The sequence below is a fragment of the Zingiber officinale genome, chromosome 1A (assembly GCF_018446385.1).
Source record: "Zingiber officinale cultivar Zhangliang chromosome 1A, Zo_v1.1, whole genome shotgun sequence".
NCBI classification, from domain to species: Eukaryota; Viridiplantae; Streptophyta; class Magnoliopsida; order Zingiberales; family Zingiberaceae; genus Zingiber; species Zingiber officinale.
The window spans coordinates 23431361-23452654 of NC_055987.1; the positions used below are offsets into that span (position 1 = coordinate 23431361).

The following is a 21294-nucleotide window of genomic DNA, read 5'->3' on the forward strand; positions in this document are numbered from 1 at the left end:
ATGGCTCTTAGTTGAGTGTCCATTTAAGTAGGCAACAAGGCATTCCACTTCATTTGCAAAATCACTTCGATACTGACCAAACCCGGACTCCACTGAGGTGTCAACCTCTAGCTACCCTTCTCCTTCTCGACTGTATTGTCCATCTTAAAATCTTGCTCCATCGTAAAATACTTATTCGGTCCACAATTAGATGACGAGTTACTTTTGCACAACTCTAAGGTTAGAAAGTTGGAATTCGTCGTGGAAACTCAAAATTTAATACTACGCGTTTTGTTTAATATGTTGACTCGATAAGATCCGAATCCGATATGGAAATCTCTTGACGTTGGTTACGTCGACTCGGTCCGGTCGCCACGAAATTAAGACCGTCTGAAACTTCAACGAAGGCGTCAAGGGAACAGATTATGACTCTCCGTCGAGTTCTAGAAGCTAACAAATGGGATTATGGGAACATATAATTTAGATAAATCTAACAATATAATATATATATAATTAATTGGTAGTATTTATTCACGCGTATTTATTGATCATCGATATATTTTTTTAAGTGTTTTTCTTTAAAAATAATTTTATCATTAACATTTCAGGAGCACACGTAAAAAGATTAGGGAAAATTCAAGCGGACTCGGATCTGTATCAAAGTCTTTGTCTACGGTCCACCTCATATTTATTGAATCCATTTCTTCTAAATTAAATCCCCCAATTGGCCGGCCTCATCTTCTCGTTCCTATCGAAATTCATCTCCCAATTCCCGGTTGATCTCGATCTCGATCTCTTCCCAATTCGCCATCTGCAATCTCCCTCCACCCTAATCGATCAATTCATCGGTAGGAGCGGCGGCGGCGGCTATGGATTGCGAGCCGGAGGAGCTCCAGTTCCTGGGCATGTTTGGCATATATCAGGAGGCTGCCAAGATCCTCGCCGGCTGGCGCCGGCTATTCGGCCAGATCGCCGGCGCACTCGTCCTGCCCCTCTCCTTTCTCTTCTTCGCGCACATCGCCATCTCCCACCACCTTTTTACCACCATCGACCGCGACGAGATCGACCTCGACGTCTCCCCCCCGGGCTCCGCCTCCGAGTCCTACGCCCTCAACCGCCTCGCCTCCGATTGGTCTTCCTTCCTCCTCTTCAAGGGCTTCTACCTCCTCGCCCTCCTTGTCCTCGCCCTCCTATCCACCGCCGCCGTCGTCTACTCCGTCGCCTCCATCTACACCGCGCGCCGCGACCTCACCTTCCGAAAGGTCCTCGCCGTCGTGCCCCGCGTCTGGCGCCGCCTCATGTCCACCTTCCTGTGGGCGTTCCTCATCCTCTTCGCGCTCCACTCCCTCGCCGTCGCGGTGTTCATCGCCATCATTCTCGGCAGCGGCGACGAATCCATCGCCGGCCCTCTCCTCGTCATATTCGTCCTGATCCCCCTCTACGTCGTCGCCCTCGTCTACATCAGCGTTGTCTGGCACCTGGCCAGCGTGCTATCCGTACTGGAAGATGCCCGCGGGCTGGAGGCGATGCGCCGGAGCCGGCTGCTTATCAAGGGCAAGCTCCTCCTGGCCTGTATCATCTTCGTGAAGCTAAACCTCTGCTTTGGGCTCGTGGAGTGGGGCTTCCGGTTGCTATTGGCGAAGTGGAGCAGCAACGGCGCAGGGCTCAGCCTACTGCTCTCCCTCGTCCTGCTGTTGCTTCTGGGCCTGGTAATCCTCTTCGCCCTCGCGGTGCAGACGGTGGTCTACTTCGTGTGCAAGTCGTACCACCACGAGAGCATCGACAAGACGAGCTTGGCGGATCATTTGGAGGCGTACATGGGGGAGTATGTGCCCTTGAAGTCGCAGGATGTGCAGATGGAGCAGCTCCATGTTTGATTCCTGCGAACAAAGATTGGATGCCTGATAAATTGAGTGATATTTCTCCCTGTTATTACTGAATTTATGATACAAAATTCACAGTTTGCTGGTTGAAAACTTGCCGATTTGAACATCCACAATTGATTGCTTCAATGGATGCCTTGCGTTCTAAACTAGATTGATTTCATTGTGGTGTCGTTCCAGGAATGCAAATAGATGTATATTTGCTCGCAATGTTTACCTCACTAATTTGGCATTTTCAGAGTTGTTAAAAGCCTGTAATAGCAGGCGAAATCCAGTTGGTAACTCAAAGTTAAAACCTTGATTTTGTTACGAGATACCATATCATTTCTTTCCAGTTGGATAAAACTCACTAGTAGTGCGTTTTAAAATGAATTGAAAAGATAATTCATATTTCACCATAGTAAGATTAATATGTTAAACCTTTAGTCTTATTCTCTTTGTAGAAGATTTTAGTTATCATGTGGCAAAAGGCGATTCGCTCACCCCCAGCGCTCCCACCAATCCGTTTCTAGGCCAACACGAAGGAGGTAAATCACGGGTGGCTACTAGTCATTACTACAAATGACCAAGATTTTAGTTATCAGGTCAATGGGATAGATGGTTTCTTGTTCAATTCAATTTCAACATTTGGATATGAATTTAGGGTGATGTCATTTGTAATACCGTGGATAGTCAAATCACATGTCAACGAATGAGGTTGACATACACTTTTCCTCGAAAGTCGAGCTGAGAAACACTTGAAGAGAGAGTTAGATTGGTTGGGAGACACTTCTCCTCGGAAGTCGAGCTGAGAAACACTTGAAGAGAGAGTTAGATTGGTTGGGAGATGAATCCGAGGGCCACTTCGACCCTCAAGTTTACTTGAGGTGCTATGTGAGAAAAAGATGAAGAAAGAGAAAATCTGATGTAGGCTTTTAGAATTGGGGGTCATCTTCGCGAGTGTTTATATAATTGTCAGGAGAACATCTCCATATCAATCAAAGTGTCATTATTTTATGAGCAGGCGAGGAGACCAAATCCAACCATCGTTAATTGTCTTTCCATTCACAATGTAACACATGTTTGAAGAGGAACATCTGAGAGATCTATTCTAACAATTTAGTAACTACCTCTCTATTCATTTAGCACTACGTGCCTTAAAATATTCATGGAGGAATGATCTTTAATGATGAGAAGGTTATCTCATCGTTCACGTGCTTTAATCAAGTCATGTGAGGTATGAATTGGATGTGAGGATGAGAAGTTCCACGAGATGTACAAGTGGCTAGAGGATGACAGTTTTACCATAATGGATCTAAGGATGAGAAAATGAATCTATTTTAATTTGGAATGAGCTTGAGAGTATATGGTTTTACCATAATGGATCTAAGGATGAGAAAATGAATCTATTTTAATTTGGAATGAGCCTGAGAGTAGATGGTGTCAGGACCTAAGATTGAGCCAGGGGTAGTGTTGACGATTGGGGCAGAGCCAGGCAAACGTTGTCGGGATCAATCGCTAAGACTAGGACGGAGACGGAGTCAGGTTCAGTCGCTAAAACTGAGATGTAGGAGCTGGAGATAGAGTCATTTGCTAAGACTGAGATGGAACGATACTAATTGCTAAGGCTGAGTATGAGAGAGAGTCGGTAGTTGAAATCGAGACTAAGAAGATGTCGGAACGAGATTGAGAAGATGTCGGGATCTGAGATTAAGATGAGAGGATGATGGTTATTGCGGCCGATACCTAGAGGGAATTAGTAGTTGAAGTCAAAACTGAAATGGAATTGAGGTGTCATGATCAGATATTGAATCGGAGGGAATGTTGGAATTGGGAACTAAGATAGGAGTCATTGCAGTGGACCTATACGTAATCAAACATTGAGTCTTTGGAGATGAATATATGAGGCTAAGTGGGTGACACTCGAGTCCCTCATAGGATATATTTGACTCCATGCGTCTCCCTATCATCTTAACTTAACTGTAACTAACTACTCATCAAAACTTTTGACCGGTGGAACACGTGGGGTCAAAGTAAATTGCCGTATCATCATTGAAATGACACGCTCCATTCCATGGTCTAACAATAAGTTTGATTCAAGAAATGAATTAATACGTCATAGTTTTCTGGAACTACATAAAACAATCCTCTTCCTCAAGTGCTCCTGCAACTAATTTTTTATCAAAAAAACAAAGCGGTAAATTTGTTTGTTTTACTTTTTAAAGTGAAAATTTATTTGAAATCAAAAAGCTAATTTACAAAACAAAAATTCTTTTAGACTAAAGAATAATTACTTAGAGATTTGGATATTTTAAGAAGTTAATAATAGTAAAAATTTTATAATTTTGAAGGCACAATATGTGTTACAATTTAATTTTAAATGTAAAAATTGACACAAAATATTTAATTTGAATTTTAAAAATTGATATAAAATATGTATACTATTTGTTTTATAAAATAGCTTGTAGTTATAATTTTTTTTACGTGAAGTCTGATCGGTCACCTCTACGATTAGTTTGTTTGAAAAACTGGATATCTGGATTACAAAAAAATATATTTAATTTTGAAGGGTTAAATTAATTATAAACTATTTCATAAACTCTAAACTCATATAATGGGAAGAGATCATACTATTAGGAACTTAATACCTATTAGTGCTGCTTGAATGTACTAGGTTCTCAACAGGGATAAGTTCTCTAGATATATTTTTAATGACCTAAACATTTTAGAAGCCTTAGTAATGTTAGTTTCCTCAAAATTAACTCTAGGGATAACTTCCCTTATAATTTTAATTTGACTCCTAAACTTATGGTTGTTCTATAACTATATGGAATTCTATGATATAATGACACATTCTTCTTGACTTTAGATTTGTATCCCAAACATTTCTTGTCATTGCAAGACTCTTATCTTTCTAAACCTAGGTTTTATTTTTTTTTAGACCCTTTGATATTATTTGATATTTTCTCTAGGGTTTTTTCTAATTTTTCAAGTCTTAATCTCAAAACTTGATTTCCAATCCTTAAATTCTCAAACTTAGATTTTTCATAATTTCCTTGAACATTTTTCCTTTTAAGCACATGTCTAAATTACTTTGAGTTTTTGCCTAAATTGTTTTCTACCTTCCTATATTTAGGTAAGATTGTTCTAACATGATATGACCTATAATTTTTCTTAGAATTATCATACTTCCTATTTTCATGATAAATAGTACCAAAATTATAAAAATTATTCCTAGCATGCTTTTTTTTATCATGATACGAAGGAATATTATTAATTAATAATACCTTAGATTTGCTTTTAGAGGCTCCCCTTCCTTCTTTGTTCTTACTTTAAAGCCTCCTCTTTAGATATTACTTTTGATAATGTCCCTTGTGATTGCATAAAAAGCATACAATGTGCTAATTGCCCTTTCATATCAAGGACCCAACCTCTTTGAATTTTTCTTTCACCTTGGGTGTTATTTGAATCTTCTTCTTCATTAATTTTGGACATTTACTCTTATAATATCCTTTCTCCCTATACTCAAAGTAAATGATATGATTTTTATTCTTAACAATTGAAATTGTTATACCTTCACTTGTATAGGTAGGACATTCTTCTTCATTTGTTCTAGAGGTAGAGGCATCCTCTTGGTCCAGTATCAATGCCCTCTGCCCCTCAATCCTTGAGGTGCATACTTCTTCAATTTCCTTTTCGGATGAACATTGCTCAACCTCCGAATCTTCATATACTTGAAACAAAGAGTTTTCCTCTTTGCCTTTTTTGTTACTTTACATTGAGGATGATTCTTCATGGAGCTTAACCAACTTACTCCATAACTTACTTTGTAACGACCACCCTTCTTACTACTACTACTCTCTAAGGATGACCGTTACTTAACTACTAACTCTACTTAACCGGTGTGATTAAAAAATCTCTAGGAAAACCCTACCGAAAAATTTCGGCAGAGTCTCCCTTGTACCGGTGACCATATTCAACAATACATGCAGTATATATACTCAGCCACAAGCGGCTGGAACACATAACAATCAACCACGCAGCATAAAAATTCTAACTCAGCAACAATAAAGGAAAACTAATCCATACTCACAACTGAATAGCAAACACAGTATCAAGTGCCCTTATAAACAGTTATCAAATTTCCTTAACACATAAAGACTTAATTAACTCAAAGAACAAATCATAATTTATTTTATTCGCAAGGATCCCTAGGACTTCCATAGTGCAGACATCACACACCCCTCTTGCATCTCCTTGTCGCCTTCTTTTCCTTTTCTTTATCTGCAGTAGGAGAAAGTGCAGTCTATAAGCATAAAGCTTAGTGAGCGTTATCTAACTCCAAAAACTCGATATGCATGTATACAAATAAAAACATGCTAAACTGAATGCTAATATGTAAAGCTACTCATGCTCATAAATAGCAAAGAAATCAACTAACTGAAAAGATAACATGTATAACTACTCATGCTCATAAACTAATAAAGAAAGCAAACTAACTGGAATGCTAACATATAAAGTAAAACATGCTCATCAACTAGCAAATAAATAACATGTAAGAAACTAAACATGTAAAAGCTGCTAGCATAAAAGAAAGCTAAACTTGCTGATCTTTAAAATAAAGTGAAACTTACTTCTTTTACTCTAATCTTATTCTTTTATTTCACTTGTTTAAAACTTATACTTTAATACTTGAAAATAATAATCAACTTCTCTTGGGCCCGGCATTGTACCACTTTGCGCGCATTCTTAATAAGAATCGAGGTAGCTAATCCCGAAACTACTAAGATACTTCTAGGCCTTGTGCCTAGGGGCAACTTGGAGCCCATCCCTTGGACCTTGTGTCCGGTACATGCCCTTTAAAAGTAAAATACTTATTATCTTATCTACTTCTTCTTTAAATGCCTTGACATATTAATAAGCACCTTGTGTGCTAAAATCCCTAAAATCTTGACTTTGGGATTTACTTAAGGCCTTGGCCTTTTCTTTCTTTTCTTAATCTTTCTTATACTTTCCTTATAAAAGAATGCTTCTTACAAAACTGAAATGTTTAAACAAATTCTAATACTACAATGCTTAAACAAAATCTGCATACAAGTTTAAACAGAAATCTGCATATTAAGCTTAACTAAAATCTGCATACTAAGCTTAACAAAATCTGCTTACTACTCTAACTAACTTCTGCACTTGTAAGCTTAATAAAATTCTGCACTTGCTTAACAGAAATTCTGCAAAGAAACTTAACAAAAGAAAACATATTCTGGCTAGTACAGATTTTCATCGTCTCTCAAACTTCCTTTTCATAATATGACTAATACACAACTTATCTGGAATTCACTTAATAAAGATATTATAACTCGTATTCCATTTAAAATTCCAGAATCAGCCAAACACAGATGTTATCCATATACTTGAATGGAAGTAGCATAACTAAACCTCAAGCTCAGATTCAACATAAGCAATTTATCTAAACCTCATGCTCAGATTTAATGTAAGCAAATTATCTAAACCTCATGTTCAGATTAAAGAACCTCAAATCTGTATACTCTAAAGACTTAATCAAACTTTACTATAATCTTTTAAAACTGCACTACGAGGAGATCTAAACTTCCAAATTGATTTCAATTATCTCAGTTTCCCCACTCATCTAATATCAAAAATCTGCACTATACTAGACTTGACAAAAAAATCAGCATATTAAACTTATAAAATCTGCACTTGATGAAATTTGCATTTAATGAAAGAAATCTGCACTTAAAATTCTGCACGCTAAGCTAACAGAATTCTGCTCTATAAGCTCTAAAATTGCCTCGACAATTAAACAGTGAGCTAAAGTATATAGTAGCTCCAAAGGTTGTTCACACTTAGTAATTCAACACAAAACTAAAGCTAGTTAAGGTCACAAACAACCTAAAAACTGAAACTATTTCATACTTTAGGAACCTAAAGATTGAGACTAATTGTTCATAACACATGCACCCAAACTAAATCTGAAACCTAATACATAAAACCGAATCTGATATGAAACTCAGTCTACTAACTTTATAATGGCAGAACCTCAATTCAAATCATCTTTAGTCTCAAATCAAAGGATTCGGTGCATGATTAGCATCTAGAACTTGTAATACAAAACCGTATGCTTACAGGATAAGGAATCAATTCACATAACATTCATCAACCAAAAAGTAGACAACTCAATTTCCTTGGCAGTTTTCAGCTTTCCAAAAACCAACTCAAGCTAAAACCTGCTGAGATTTTCAAACCTATGTAAAGCTTGGAATTTCTCTTAAACTTCTAACACTTCAATACTAAGGTAAAAATTAACAGAACGTGGCTGATAATATTTATGGAATTCCTTCTAATATGAACAGCAATTCATAAACAGATACAAGCTAATATAGCATGGCAATTGACACTGAAAGAAATACCATTCTAAGGAACTAAAACTCCATTACCCGAAGCTAACATAACATTGCAGCTTGATATTAAATGAAACCTTCTACTGTAATAAAATCCAACACTAAAATATTCATAAAACTAATTTCATTAACAGTAGCTTGACAGTTCATTCACAGTTTCTAACCATACTTGTGCTGTTTTGAAACACATCTCTACCTCAACATAAGCATATCATTCCTCATATTAGGGATTTACCAATCACCTCTAACACCTTTGGCTGTCTTTTCTCATGCAAAACATACAAACCATCCCCTGCCTATTGTAGACACAAAAGAATACTAGAAGCTTTAAGAAAATTTGCATTGTTTCAATTGTTGCTCACGCCTACCACAACACTAAGAAGCTAGAGGATAAATGAGAAATCCAACTATCTGCTTGGAATAAAAAGGCAATTCGGGTTTGTACAGCAGCAAAAGAAAACGAAAGGGAAAATATAAGCATAAATTCTGAATTCTGCTACAACCATATGCCTATCAAACTTGAACTTTACCATTCATAATCCTTCTTTGAAACCCACTAAGAACCATTACTAATCAGAGAACCAGAACATCAACAGATTGAAAATCCTTCCAGAGTAATAATTGCGAAGAAGCAAAACCTATTAAAATTCCTCTCTTGACCTATGAAACTCTCGGCAACAACATGGTAGCAAACAAAATCCCTGAATTAAGCAACAAGGTCCAAAGAAATTAGGCACAAGCTAAACAACAAAAACCCTATTCCCTTTTCTTTGAAGCACACGGCAACAAACAGATCCAAAAGCTGAAACGCAAGAAAATTCAAGCAAAGCTTCGAAAACAAAGAAAATAACAAGAAACAAATCTCGGAGCTATCCTACTGCAGGTGAGTAGCAACTCACTCCTTGTATCCTTGAACTCACAGCCGAAAAGGGAGATCTAGGGTTTCGGATAGATGAGAATCCCGGCGGCTTCTTTGCGTTTTCGAGCTCCTCTCGTCGAGGTGGTCACGCGCGGATGAAAACCGGTCGGAAAACGATGCTCGTCGGCCGCCGGAGACGTGCCCTAAGTCGTCTTCGTTTCCACCCGAGAGAGAGCCGTCGCGCGGCGTCGTGAGCGTGAGAGAAGAAAGGGAATTTCGGGAGAAATTTTAGGTTTAGGGAAAAGGATTTAAAACTTATACTCAAGGTTATTTTCGTTTCCAACTATAGCTTAAGTGGAATTTTTCTCCTTCTTTAATAACAAATGATCGCTAGCAGAGTTGGTTGGCTGTGTTCCGCTTAAAACTTTGCTGCGGTCGGAGGTCTTCGGGTCGAGCCTCGGCTCGGCCCTTTTTTCCTGCACCCTTTTATTTCTATTATCTATAACTACTACTTAAATTTATTTTGTTCTCTATTTGTTCACAAAACAGCCACGGAATAGCTGGTTAGCCGGTTTTAACCGAAGCCAGAGATCACGGCTTCAATTCCTTAGCCGCGCACTTTTATTTCTAATTTATTTTACTGTTCCTAACTACTACTTAAATATATATCACTCCATATATGATTAACAAATCGAGCGCAGCTCGGTTGGTTGGGCCGGTTTTGCTTGGGTCCGGGGTGCTGGGTTCGAAACCCAACTTCTACAACCCTTTTTTTTTTTTTTTTTTTTTTTAGTTTATTTTTTAAAACTTATTCTCCTTGGTAAAAATACCAAACGAACTCCAAAAATTACATAAAAATACTCTAAAAATTTCTAAAAATCTCTAGAATTTTTCTATAGCATTTCTAAATATTTTTGAATTATTTTTGGGGCTCAAAATGAGGAAATTTGGGTCGTTACATACTTGCACCCTTGTAGTTACCTATCTTACACAAGCTATTATTAAGAATCAAACTAACCAAAATTTTGGTTACCTTGTCATTTATTTCAGATTTTTGGAGTTGCTCCTCGATCCACTTCTTCTTCTTAAGGAGTTTGCCATTGCTATCCATTGGGGCTTCAAATCTCTCTATTAAAATAAATCATTGCTCTATGTTCATCATGAAAAAACTCTCAACCATAGTCTTCCATTAGTCAAACCCCCTTCCAATCCGAAGTGGAGGTCCTCGGATATCATATCCGAATTCATCTTGGAGATTCATTTTGAAATTGAGCTCTTTTGATGATAAATCCTTGACTTGTTGATAATTAGGGCTTAAACTTTCACTATCTTATTCTTCCTCTAGCTCTTACTTCATTCAGTGGTTAGTCCAATTAAGAGTGGTCTCGCTCTGATACCAATTATTCGGAAGTGGTGAATAGCTCGCTTCCCTTCTTCGAACTTGATTTGCAGTGAAAACTTGAAGCGAAGACTCCACGATGTTAACTCCTTCAAGTTTACTTGGTATTCACCTCCTTGATATGACTAATCCAAGGGTCAACTCCCTACACTCACAACTATATTATGAATGGCTCCTTCTCGAAAACTTTTCGAAGATGGAGAAGTCTCATACAAACTCAAACACGAGAATACAACAAGAAGAGCAAAAGCAAATACGAAGGAAATCAAAAACGATTTTACAATAATGAAATCTTACTTTGCTTATTATATTGTTATTTGAAAATGTCTCTTGATTGGTTTGAAATACAATAACACTTCACTTTAAACTTCTCAAGAACTAGCTTTGAAGAAACTCCATGAAACCCCCTTTTCTAGGATTGTCTTTGGGATGAAAAACGTTTGTTAATCAATTAACCTTACCCCCAATCAATTGTCACATAGAATCAGACTGTTCAAATTTATAGAATGACTCTTTTTCTCCCTACCAATCAATTAATGAGCCATACCAATCAATTGACGACTTCTAATCGATTAATTCAATTGATTCCGAAGTTTTTGTTCTCTCACGAAGAGCCTCCAATCAATTACCCCAATTGATTGACCCTTGCTGAATTGATTGCCCAAGCAATTCTAGTACTTTCTGTGTTATTCATGAAAACCTCTCAATGGATTGTCCTAATTGATTTAGAACATTTCTATTCATGGAGAAAACAATGCTAATCGATTGCATCAATCAATTAGGCCATGCTAAATGACTACTCAATAGATTAAGCCAATTAATTTAAGCAACAAAACTTGAAAGTCAATCGATTTATGAATCTCATCAATCGATTGTTATCCCTAATTTCATTCTTTTCAAGACTGAAATCATGTTTTGCCTGATATCTGGTTGACCTCAATCTACCAAGACTTTTGTTGCCAACATCCAATCATCCATGCATGATCTGGTGGGACTTCTCGTTGTCTAACATCCGGTCAATCTTAACTTGCCAGAGCTTCTTCACAAGTATTTAGTCGACCTTTGACCCACTTGAACTTTTTCCTTGTATATCCCTACTAGGACTTTCATTGCCTAGTTCCTAACTAGGTTTTCCACAATCTAGTCCCGTTAGAACTTCCGTTGCCTAGTTCCCAAATAAGTCTTCCACTACCTAGCCCCACTAGGACTTCCATATCTTAGTTTCCAACTAGGTATTCCACTTTTTAACTCCGCTATAACTTTCATCGTCTAACCTCTAATTAGGGTTTCCCATTACTTAAACTCCAGTTAGGACTTCCCGTTGTCTAACTTTCAGTTAGTGTTAATCCGCATTAGGCCGGCTAGAGGGAGTGGTGACTAGCCCTGTAATAAAATAGAACAATCTTTTACTTTTCAAACTTAGTAAGGATATAAGTTAGTTATGTAAGTACCTCGTGATAGTTTTTGATGCGATCAACCAGGTCAAGTTAGGTCCTATTGTTATTTTGATACCTCGTATCTAAGTATGCATGAACTTAGGAGCACAGGAGGTCGAGCGAAAGGCGCAGCTAGTGAGAAGGATGGCATGAGAGAGAGTTGACAGACTCGGTGCGTTTGAGAGATGAGGCGCTGGGGAAGAGTACACTGGCGGACTAGAAGGAGGCGCGCGACATTTCCGAGGGGCGAGAAGTCGCAGCGGAAGGTTGCTCGAGAAGACTAGTAAATGGGTTTGGATGATCCCTATTCCGGATGGTCAAAACCACCCAATTGAGTGGAGCCAGAGCGGAAGACCCGGAAGAAAAGTTAACTGGATGTTGACTGTGGTTTGGGCGCCTGGAACAATTCCAGGCACCCGGAGTCTGGGCGTCCGGACCACCTCGTGTGCCGAGGATGCCCTCGGAGGCGCCCTCGATTTCGGATCGGGTTTAAGTGGGTCTGGGTGTTTAGGCTAAAAAAATTATCGAAACACCACCTGTTGCAATCTGGTGCAACGAGGATAAAATTCTATCTACATCCAAGGGCTTGGAACCCTTTCAAGCGCCTCGATTATGGCTATAAATACGGCCCTGATCCCAATAGCTTAGAACATCACTTGTAAAATGACTTCTATTCTTGTTCTACTACTTTTGTGAGTTGTCAACATTGTAAAGAGGCTACTCCGCCCAAAGGAGACTTAAGTGAACTTCATTTGTTTAGGATTAGTAATCCTCTGATTGCAAACCTAGTAAATTTTCTTGCCTCTGTTTTTTAATTTATGCATTTACGTTTTGTTATTATACAAGTGTTTTCTTAATTTAGTTTGAAATGTCGAGAATGGCTGATATTGATTTTCAGGGCACTTCACACCTTTGTCGCTAGGGGGCCAACAAGTTACGTATAGGCAATTAACATTTAAATAAATAATAACAACTAAAAAGAAAAGAGGTGCAATAGTTACTTGGTTACAACGTAGGTGGTTGTTAATCCACGGTGGCTAAAAGCTCAATGAAAATCTCCTTCGTTGAAGACAGAGAAGCCTCTTACACTCTTTGAAAGCTCAGAAATAAACTAGGAATTGATTACAAGAGTTGTTGTTTAATTCTTAACTCCAGGGGTCTTTTTATAGCACCTAGAAAAACTTATCCGCTGCTCGGAGGCGCCATCGAGTAAGTCCAAAGCGCCTTCCATAAGACAAGTTTTATCCGTCAAAGATAAAACTTTATCTTTGACTAATGGGTATTGAAGGTGTCTTCAACAGGATGGAAGGTGCCTTCACACTGTTCATGCGAGGCGCCTTCCAAGCCATTAAAGGCACCTTCCATGAGGTAGATAAGCCTCTTAGCTGAACTTTGTTTGTGTAGGTGATGCTCCGATTAACTGGAGTTGAGCTCATCCAAACCCTGTAGGACCGTTAGATTCGATAGAGGGGGGGGGTGAATATCGATTCAAAAATATCGAGTATAAGCGCAGCGGAAAAGTAAAGTAGACACAGGGTTTTTTTACTTCGTTCGGAGCCTGTGACGACTCCTACTCGAAGGCCCGTACTCTTTGAGTACTTTCGTTGGGCAATTCACTAGCAATTCAGATAATTACAATTTAAGTACAAAAAGATGCTAATGAAAAAAAAATAAAGTTGTACCGACAGACAAGGAATTTAAAAGAGCGGGATCGTGTCGTCAGAGCTTTGTGAGCGTCGTTGGAGCGCAGAGCGAGTAATCTCAGAGTTCTCGGATGTGAAAGATGATTCTCAAGCTCCTGCCGAGGCTTCTTTATATGTTGCTCACCGAATGTGTGACGTAGCTGCTCAAACCGAGATGCTCCACGTGGCGACGACTTGGCTGGATATAATTTGCTTCCGGGCCCAGACCACCTTGTTCCAGAAAACTCCCTTTTCCTGCAAAACAAAGTTAGTCCGAGGCAATATATATCCTGCAAAATAGATTGTTAGCACATTTTATAATAGTATGAATTAGCACAAATAGTATGACTTAGATTCCGTCTTTCCGAGACCGGAATCTAGTCACGATCTCGACTTAGACATCCGAAATGGATCTAAGCCGGATCGACGCCTAATGTTCCCTTCCCGGGAACGCGTCCTCGTAGTCACTCCCCTCCAGTGACTTACCTCACTTACCTGCCAGACGTCCGGTTAACCCTTCGACCCGTCTGGACTTCTTGCCAGCTATCCGGTCAGCCCGTCGACCTAGTTGGACTTCTCGCCAAGCGTCCGGTCAGCCCGTCGACCCGCTTGGACTTCTCGCCAGCTATCCGGTCAGCCCGTCGACCTAGCTGGGTTTCGTGCCAGACATCCGGTCAGCCCGTCGACCTGTCTGGACTTCTCCTGCACACTCGATCAAAGTGTCAGATAACAACAAAACTAACTTAACCTATTTGTCATTCATCAAAACCTAGGTTAGACCGTTAGTGCTACCCGCACCAACAAACCCAACTCTGACCTTCTCCTTGAGCAGATGTCCTCCCTAGCTTCTCGTCTCTCGGATACGCTGTGTGTGTCCTTCTAGTCCACCGATGTACTCTTCCACAACTTCTCGTCCCTCAGATGCACCGAGCTTGTCGGTTCCCTTCTCGTGCCATCCTTCTCGTCCGTTGCGTCTTTCACTCATCTTGTGCTCCTAAGTTCTTGCACACTTAGACATAAGACATTAAACACAAATAGGACATAACTTAACTTCATTAACCATATCAAAATTACCACGGGATACTTACAATCTCTTCTTTTTTGATATACATCAATCCAAATTAAAGTTAGGGTTAAAACAAAATAAAGTAATTGGTACTTAGTAAATGAATTATCAATTATACTAAGAATATGCAATTAAGTAAAAAAAAACTCCTTAACTTACATCTTATTTCTCCCCCTTTGATCACATACAAAAATAGGAAAAAATATGAAACATAGTTATAAAAATTTGGAAAAACTTTTTAGGAGTTGTGAATAGAATTAATAGTAAACTAATATTTTCTAAAAATAATTTTCAAAAACTTCATAATTTTACAAATTAATTCTTTGTTTTAATAAAAATAATTTAAAAATAATTTTTTGATTTCGAAAAACCCTAAAAGTTTTTATTAAGGTCCATCAAAAGTAGGGAGATTAATACAAAATTTTTCACTAAAAATATATTTTTTATTTTAACAAAAATAAATTATTTTATGATAGAACCCAATTTTTAGAGAAATAAATTTTAAATAAAGATTTTCATTTTTAAAAACTCCTTTAACTTTTCTAAATATGTAAAACAGAATGTACCACTATAGAAAAATTAAATTTTAAAAGATTTTCTTTTTGAGAATTTTAATATTAAAAATCAACATTTTAACAAACAATTCATAGAATATTATTTAATAGTCAGAACAATTTGAAAAAAAAAAGCTTTTAACAGAAAACATAATATTTGATCACAGAAAAATATTTTTTTAAAAATAAATTTGTAAAATTATTTTAATTTAATAATATGGGTTTTTTGAGAAATTCATAAAAATTAATATATCAGTCAAAAATTTCAAAATTTTTTCTCCTAGTAGATAATATTTTCATTTTACACCGATAAAATTTTGAGAGAAGATATGACTAGAAACTTGACAAAATAATTGATTTTACCAAAAAGAATAAATCAAGCAAATTAATATATAGAAATTAATTCACTGAGCTAAGCATGATTTTAATATACAAAATAAATTATTTTCTACTAGATTAATCATATATTTTCTAGGAATTAATTTTTTATCTACTTTTATAATTTAGCCCTTATGGTATATAAAATACTAACTAAGCTTACCATAATTCTTGAATTTTGAATTTTGAAGAATATTCCAACATGCATAGTCATTTTTCAATTTGTCTATTTGTACTTTCAAATTTTCATTTACAATTTTTAAATTATCAAAATCTTCTAGTCTACATGCATTTTCTTTTTCTAAATTAACCATATTTTTAGAAAGCATTTTAATGAACTCAAAAAACTCTTAAGGAGATCAGGAAGGTACCTTACTTACTGTTATAATTTCGTTGTTCGATGCTCCCCCTTTGTCGCTGCTTTCTTTCGAAGACTCTCACCCTTCATTGATTCTCATCTCGAACAAGTTTTGTTTGTCTTCAGGTATGTATTCGATTATAAGTGTTGTTTTGGCAATTTCCTCGATCTCAAATTTTTTTAATGACGTCTCGGTGTCTATCGAAGAGTTGGATTCGACTTCATTTGGTTCTTCATAGAGCTTCAAGAACTTTTTCCAAAGTTTTTTTGTACTATTGTAGTTACCAATTCTATTGAGTTCTTGAGCAGGCAGAACACTCAGAAGCTGGAACTCGGCCTTACCATTTGCCTTAAATTTATCGCGCTGATTTTCAGTCTAGCGATGTTCTTTGAGTTGTTCTCCATTCTTGTCCTTGGGTGCTTTAAAACTATATTTAATTGTTAACAAAATATTAAAATCAGTTTTGAAGAATACCTCTATTCTTTGTTTCCAAAATGCGAACTCCCTTTAAACGTTAGTGGATAGATGCTTGGTCTGGTCATTTCTTATGCTTCGGTCGACTGCTAGTCCTTTTGAAGCGTCCTCATTCTGATACCAACTTTTAGTCCGCGTCATGCCGACTAGAGGGGGGGGGGGGGAGGGAGGGGAATTGCCTACTCCTGTAATAAAATAGAACAATCTTTTGCTTTTCAAACTTAGCAAGGATATAAGTTAGTTACGCACAACCAATTAACATTTAAAGAAATAATAACAACTTAAAAGAAAAGAGATACAATAGTTACTTGGTTATAATGTAGGTGGTTGTTAATCTAAGGAGGTTGAAATCTCAATGAAAAACCTTCTTCATTGAAGGCGGAGAAGCCTTTTATACTCTTTGAAAGCTTAGAAATAAACTAAGAATTGATTACAAGAGTTGTTTAATTCCTAATTCTAGGGGTCTTTTTATAACCCCTAGAAAAACTTATCCACTGCTCGGAGGCACCTCCAAGTAGGTCCAAGACACCTTCCATAGACAAGTTTTATCCACCGAAGATAAAACTTTATCTTCGGCTAACGGGTATTAAAGGCGCCTTTAACAGGATGGAAGGCGTATTCGCATTGTTCATGTGAGGCACCTTCCAAACCATTGAATGCACCTTCTATAAGGCAGATCAGCCTCTTAGCCGATCTTTGTTCACGTAGGTGATGCTCCGATTAATTGGAGTTGAGCTCACCCGAACCCAACTCCGAACTTCTCCTTGAGCAAGCTTCCTCCCCTTCTTTTCATCCCTCGGATACACTACGTGTGTCCTTCTCCTTGAGCAGACATCCTTCTCGGCATCTCCTTGAGCAGGTTTCCTCCCCGACTTCTCGTTCCTCGGCTTCTCATCCCGTCGACTCCCTTCCTGTGCCATCATTCTTGTTCGTTGTGTCTTTCGCTCAATTTCTTGTACTCCTAAATTCCTACACACTTAGACACAAGACATCAAATACAAACATGACCTAACTTAACTTGGTTGACAACATCAAAACTGTTGGACCCCGTGGTTATTTTGATGTGATCAACCAAGTTAGGTTAGGTTTTGCTTGTTATTTGACCCCTGTGTTTAAGTGTGCAAGAGCTTAGGAGTGCAGGAAGTCGAGCGAAAGATGCAGCTAGCGAGAAGGACGACACGGAGAGAGAGCTGACGAGCTCGGTGCATCCAAGGGACGAGGTGACCGTGGAAGCGTACACCGGTGGACAAGAAGAACATACGCGGCATTCGAAGGACGAGAAATCAGGAAGGAAGGCTGCTCGAGGAGAAGATCAGAAGTTGGGTTCGGGTGAGCCCTATTCCGGATAGCGGAGATCACCCAAGCAAACGGAGCCTGAGCAGAAGAGACCCGGACCAAGCCGAGCTGAAATGGAGCAGAAGACCCGGACAAAAAGTCAACCTGGTTGATTTCACAGTCGGGGAGCCCGGAGCCATTCCGGGCGCCCGGGATGCCTTCTTATCTTGATCGCGGTCAAACTGCGATCTATTCATTAGGGGATAAAATTTTATCCCCCCAGGGCGCTTGGAATCCTTCAGGGCGCCCCGACCAAGGCTATAAATATAGCCTTGGTCCAGATCTAATCATTCAATTAAGAAAACAACTCTGTATTCCTTTCTTGCAATAGTTTTGAGCTTCTTGTGTGTAAAAAGCTTCTCCGCCTTCAGAGAAGGAGATTCTTCAGAGCTTTTTCTACTGCCTTGGATTAACAACCTTCTTGGTTATAACCAAGTAAATAATTGAGTCTTTCTTTTTCTTTATGTTAGTTTACTTTTATTACTATTGCATATGTTGGAGTTGAAAGAATCGAGGAGGGTGTACTTTTATTTTGGTAGGCAATTCACCCCCCCCTCTTGCCAGCCCTAGCTCCGCCAACAATTGGTATCAGAGCCCGACAGCCTCAGAAGGACTAACTGTCAACTGAAGCACAAAGATCAGGACGATGGCCGGCGGGAACATTCATCCCCCGAAGTTCGACAGAGACTTTGCTACTTGGAAGTGAAAAATGGAGGTATTTTTTAAAACTGAATTTGATATTCTTTTAATAATGAAGTATGGATATGCAACGCCAAAAGATAAAGAAGAGTGCAACTGGACGAAAAAGGAGTAGGCCGATTGCGTGGCCAATGGAAAGGCTGAATTTCACCTGCCGCCGCCCTAGGAGGTAAGTTAGATCGGAAGCTATGACTCCGCCAAAGACCTCTGGGATAAATTCCTGGAGCTCCACGAGGGCACCTCAGAAGCAAAGCTAGCAAGGCGCGATGTCCTCCGGACACAACTAACAAATCTTCGGATGAACAACGACGAGAAGGTTGCGCAACTCCAAGCAAGGATCAAGGAGCTGATAACGCAACTGACGAATCTCGGTGAAACGGTAACAAACCGAGATTCCATTCGATATGCACTTAACGCCTTCCCCAGAACTCTGGAATGAGCCTCCTTAGTAGATGCGTACTACATCTCTAAGGACCTTGAGGTAAGTACTTTAGAAAACTTATTCTCTACATTTGAACTTCACGAGTCTCGAATCATAGAGCCTAAGCAAATGGAGAAGACGAACCTCAATATTGCCCTACAAGCCGAAAAGGATGATCCTGATTCTGAAGCATCGATCGACGAAACTGAAGCGGTGCTATTGGTAAGAAAGTTAAATAAATTTGTTAATACTAATAAATTTAAATCGAAGTCAAGGAAGCATCAACGCAACAGAAAGACAGTTCGATGTTACTATTATAGTGTATACTAAAAGCCTAGCTTTTGTAAACACACTACAACAAAAACTCTCATACACATCAGTGGAACAACAACGGTTTTAAGTAAAAACCGATGTCTTTGAGTATTTTACACCGGTTTTTCCAAAAACCAGTGTCTATGAGCGCAGATTTTAGCTCATAGACATCGGTTTTTTAGGCGATGTCTATGAGCGCCCTTTTTTTCGTTAATAGACACTGATTTTAACATCGGTTTTATAAAACCCGATGTTAATGAACCAAAATAAAATATTTTAATTTTCCCACTAGCCAAAATTTGCAACACTGTAAAGTTTCCTCCAAACCTAAATCTATATCGCGCCCCTTCCTCCGCGCGACCATCTCTCTCGCCTAAACCTAAACGTAAACTTCCGTCCATCCGACCATCTCTCTCAGCCTAAACCTAAACCTCCGACCATCTCTCTCAACCTTATCTCCCTCTTCCCCCTTCCTAGATCGACGCCCCTTCCTCTCCCGATTAGGATCAAGACACGATGCCCTTGCTTCTCCGTCCAACCACACCGCATCTCCTCCAACTCCTCCATTTGGTTGAGAAGAGGAGACCTGGTATCTCCTCCAACCACACCGCATCCTTTTTTGACTTTATCTTTTCCGAGATCTGGTATCTATTTGGTCTTTGTTCTCTGGAAATGAAAAATGTAGCTACGATGTGTTTTTGTTCTGGGGTTTTAGGAAGCTGCTCTGCAGTCTAAGGTGACCACCAAAGTCTACTTCGACATCAGCATCGGCAACCTGGTGGGGAAGGATGTGGGCAGGATTGTGATAGGGTTGTACGGGGATGATGTCCCTCAAACCGCAGAAAATTTTCGTGCTCTTTGCACAGGTCACTTCATCTTCTCTTTTGTTTCTTTTGGTTTTGTTCTTGATTTTTTTCTCCGCCCAACAGATTTCTGTTTCGTTTGATTGGTGAAAGTATTTGCATTATGTGACTATTTTGATCAGGTGAGAAAGGCTTCGGTTACAAAGGATCTGTATTTCATCGTGTGATCAAGGATTTCATGATCCAAGGAGGAGACTTTGACAAGGGGAAAAAAATAAGAACCCTCTGTAACCCTAACCTAACTTTATTACTATTTTATTCTCCAAATTCTTAACTAAGGTTAAATTTTGAACAAATGTGTGATTTGCCCCTTTTTGTAAATTTTAGGCAATTCATATAAATAAGGAGAATTCTAATAAAATATGAAATAGTAGCTTCTATCAATGATTAAATAAAAAAATGTTTTTTTAATTGTTTTTTGTTATCTGGAATCTTGATCCTTCCCTCGACAGTCAAATGAAGTCGAGAGGTTATCACATTTCTGTAGTCATAGTAGTTTGCATACCATTGGCGATCAATTTATCAGAGTACCTAAACTTGATTCTATTTAAAATTTTGTTCTTCACTACTGTGTTTTCACCTAATGCCAGAGTAGTTCAATATTTGAGATCTCGAATTCCTTTGAGGTGCATCTTCAATTGGACTTCCTATTTAGCAAATGATTTCCAGGTTATAACTGCATGACGAAAGCACTCGACGTTATGTTAGCTCGATCTTGGGCTAACATAAGTTCTTTTACTTGGACGCAGGTGGAGACATGGAGCTACCGGAATGGTGCAAACTGCTGCCCAAGATCGAGCTCCATGCCCACCTCAATGGCTCCGTCAGAGATTCTACCCTGCTGTGAGATCTCGCCCATCTCTTTCCCTACTAACTAACTCATCTATCCATACCTAGGGATCTGCCATCGAAACGTCTGTGCTATCATTTCATACTCTCTCTGGATCACTCACTGTATGTCGTGGGACTTGTCGATGTACAAGTATTTCATCATCGGCCACTCATCGTTGAAACAATTCTAATTCCTTGTGCCTGTTGGACCGATATGTATGACTTTGATGGGTTTTTTAGGTTCTTCTACAAGTCTGAAAAATGTTTCCTTTATACCATGGAATTTGAGGAGTAATATTGAATACTTAAGGTGGACATTATTTGGAAATTCTTCAAGGCAGATTATGTCCGCCGGAATGGCTGCCT

General features: G+C 38.7%; 1 protein-coding gene across 1 annotated transcript; it reads left to right on the plus strand.

Moving 5' to 3' along the window:
- The first annotated feature begins 685 nt into the window (after positions 1-685).
- On the plus strand, positions 686-2025 carry LOC122020820. The gene has a single exon (XM_042578852.1). The coding sequence runs from the start codon at positions 849-851 to the stop codon at positions 1854-1856; it is 1008 nt and encodes a 335-aa protein (XP_042434786.1). The 5' UTR covers positions 686-848; the 3' UTR covers positions 1857-2025.
- The last annotated feature ends 19269 nt before the right edge of the window (positions 2026-21294 follow it).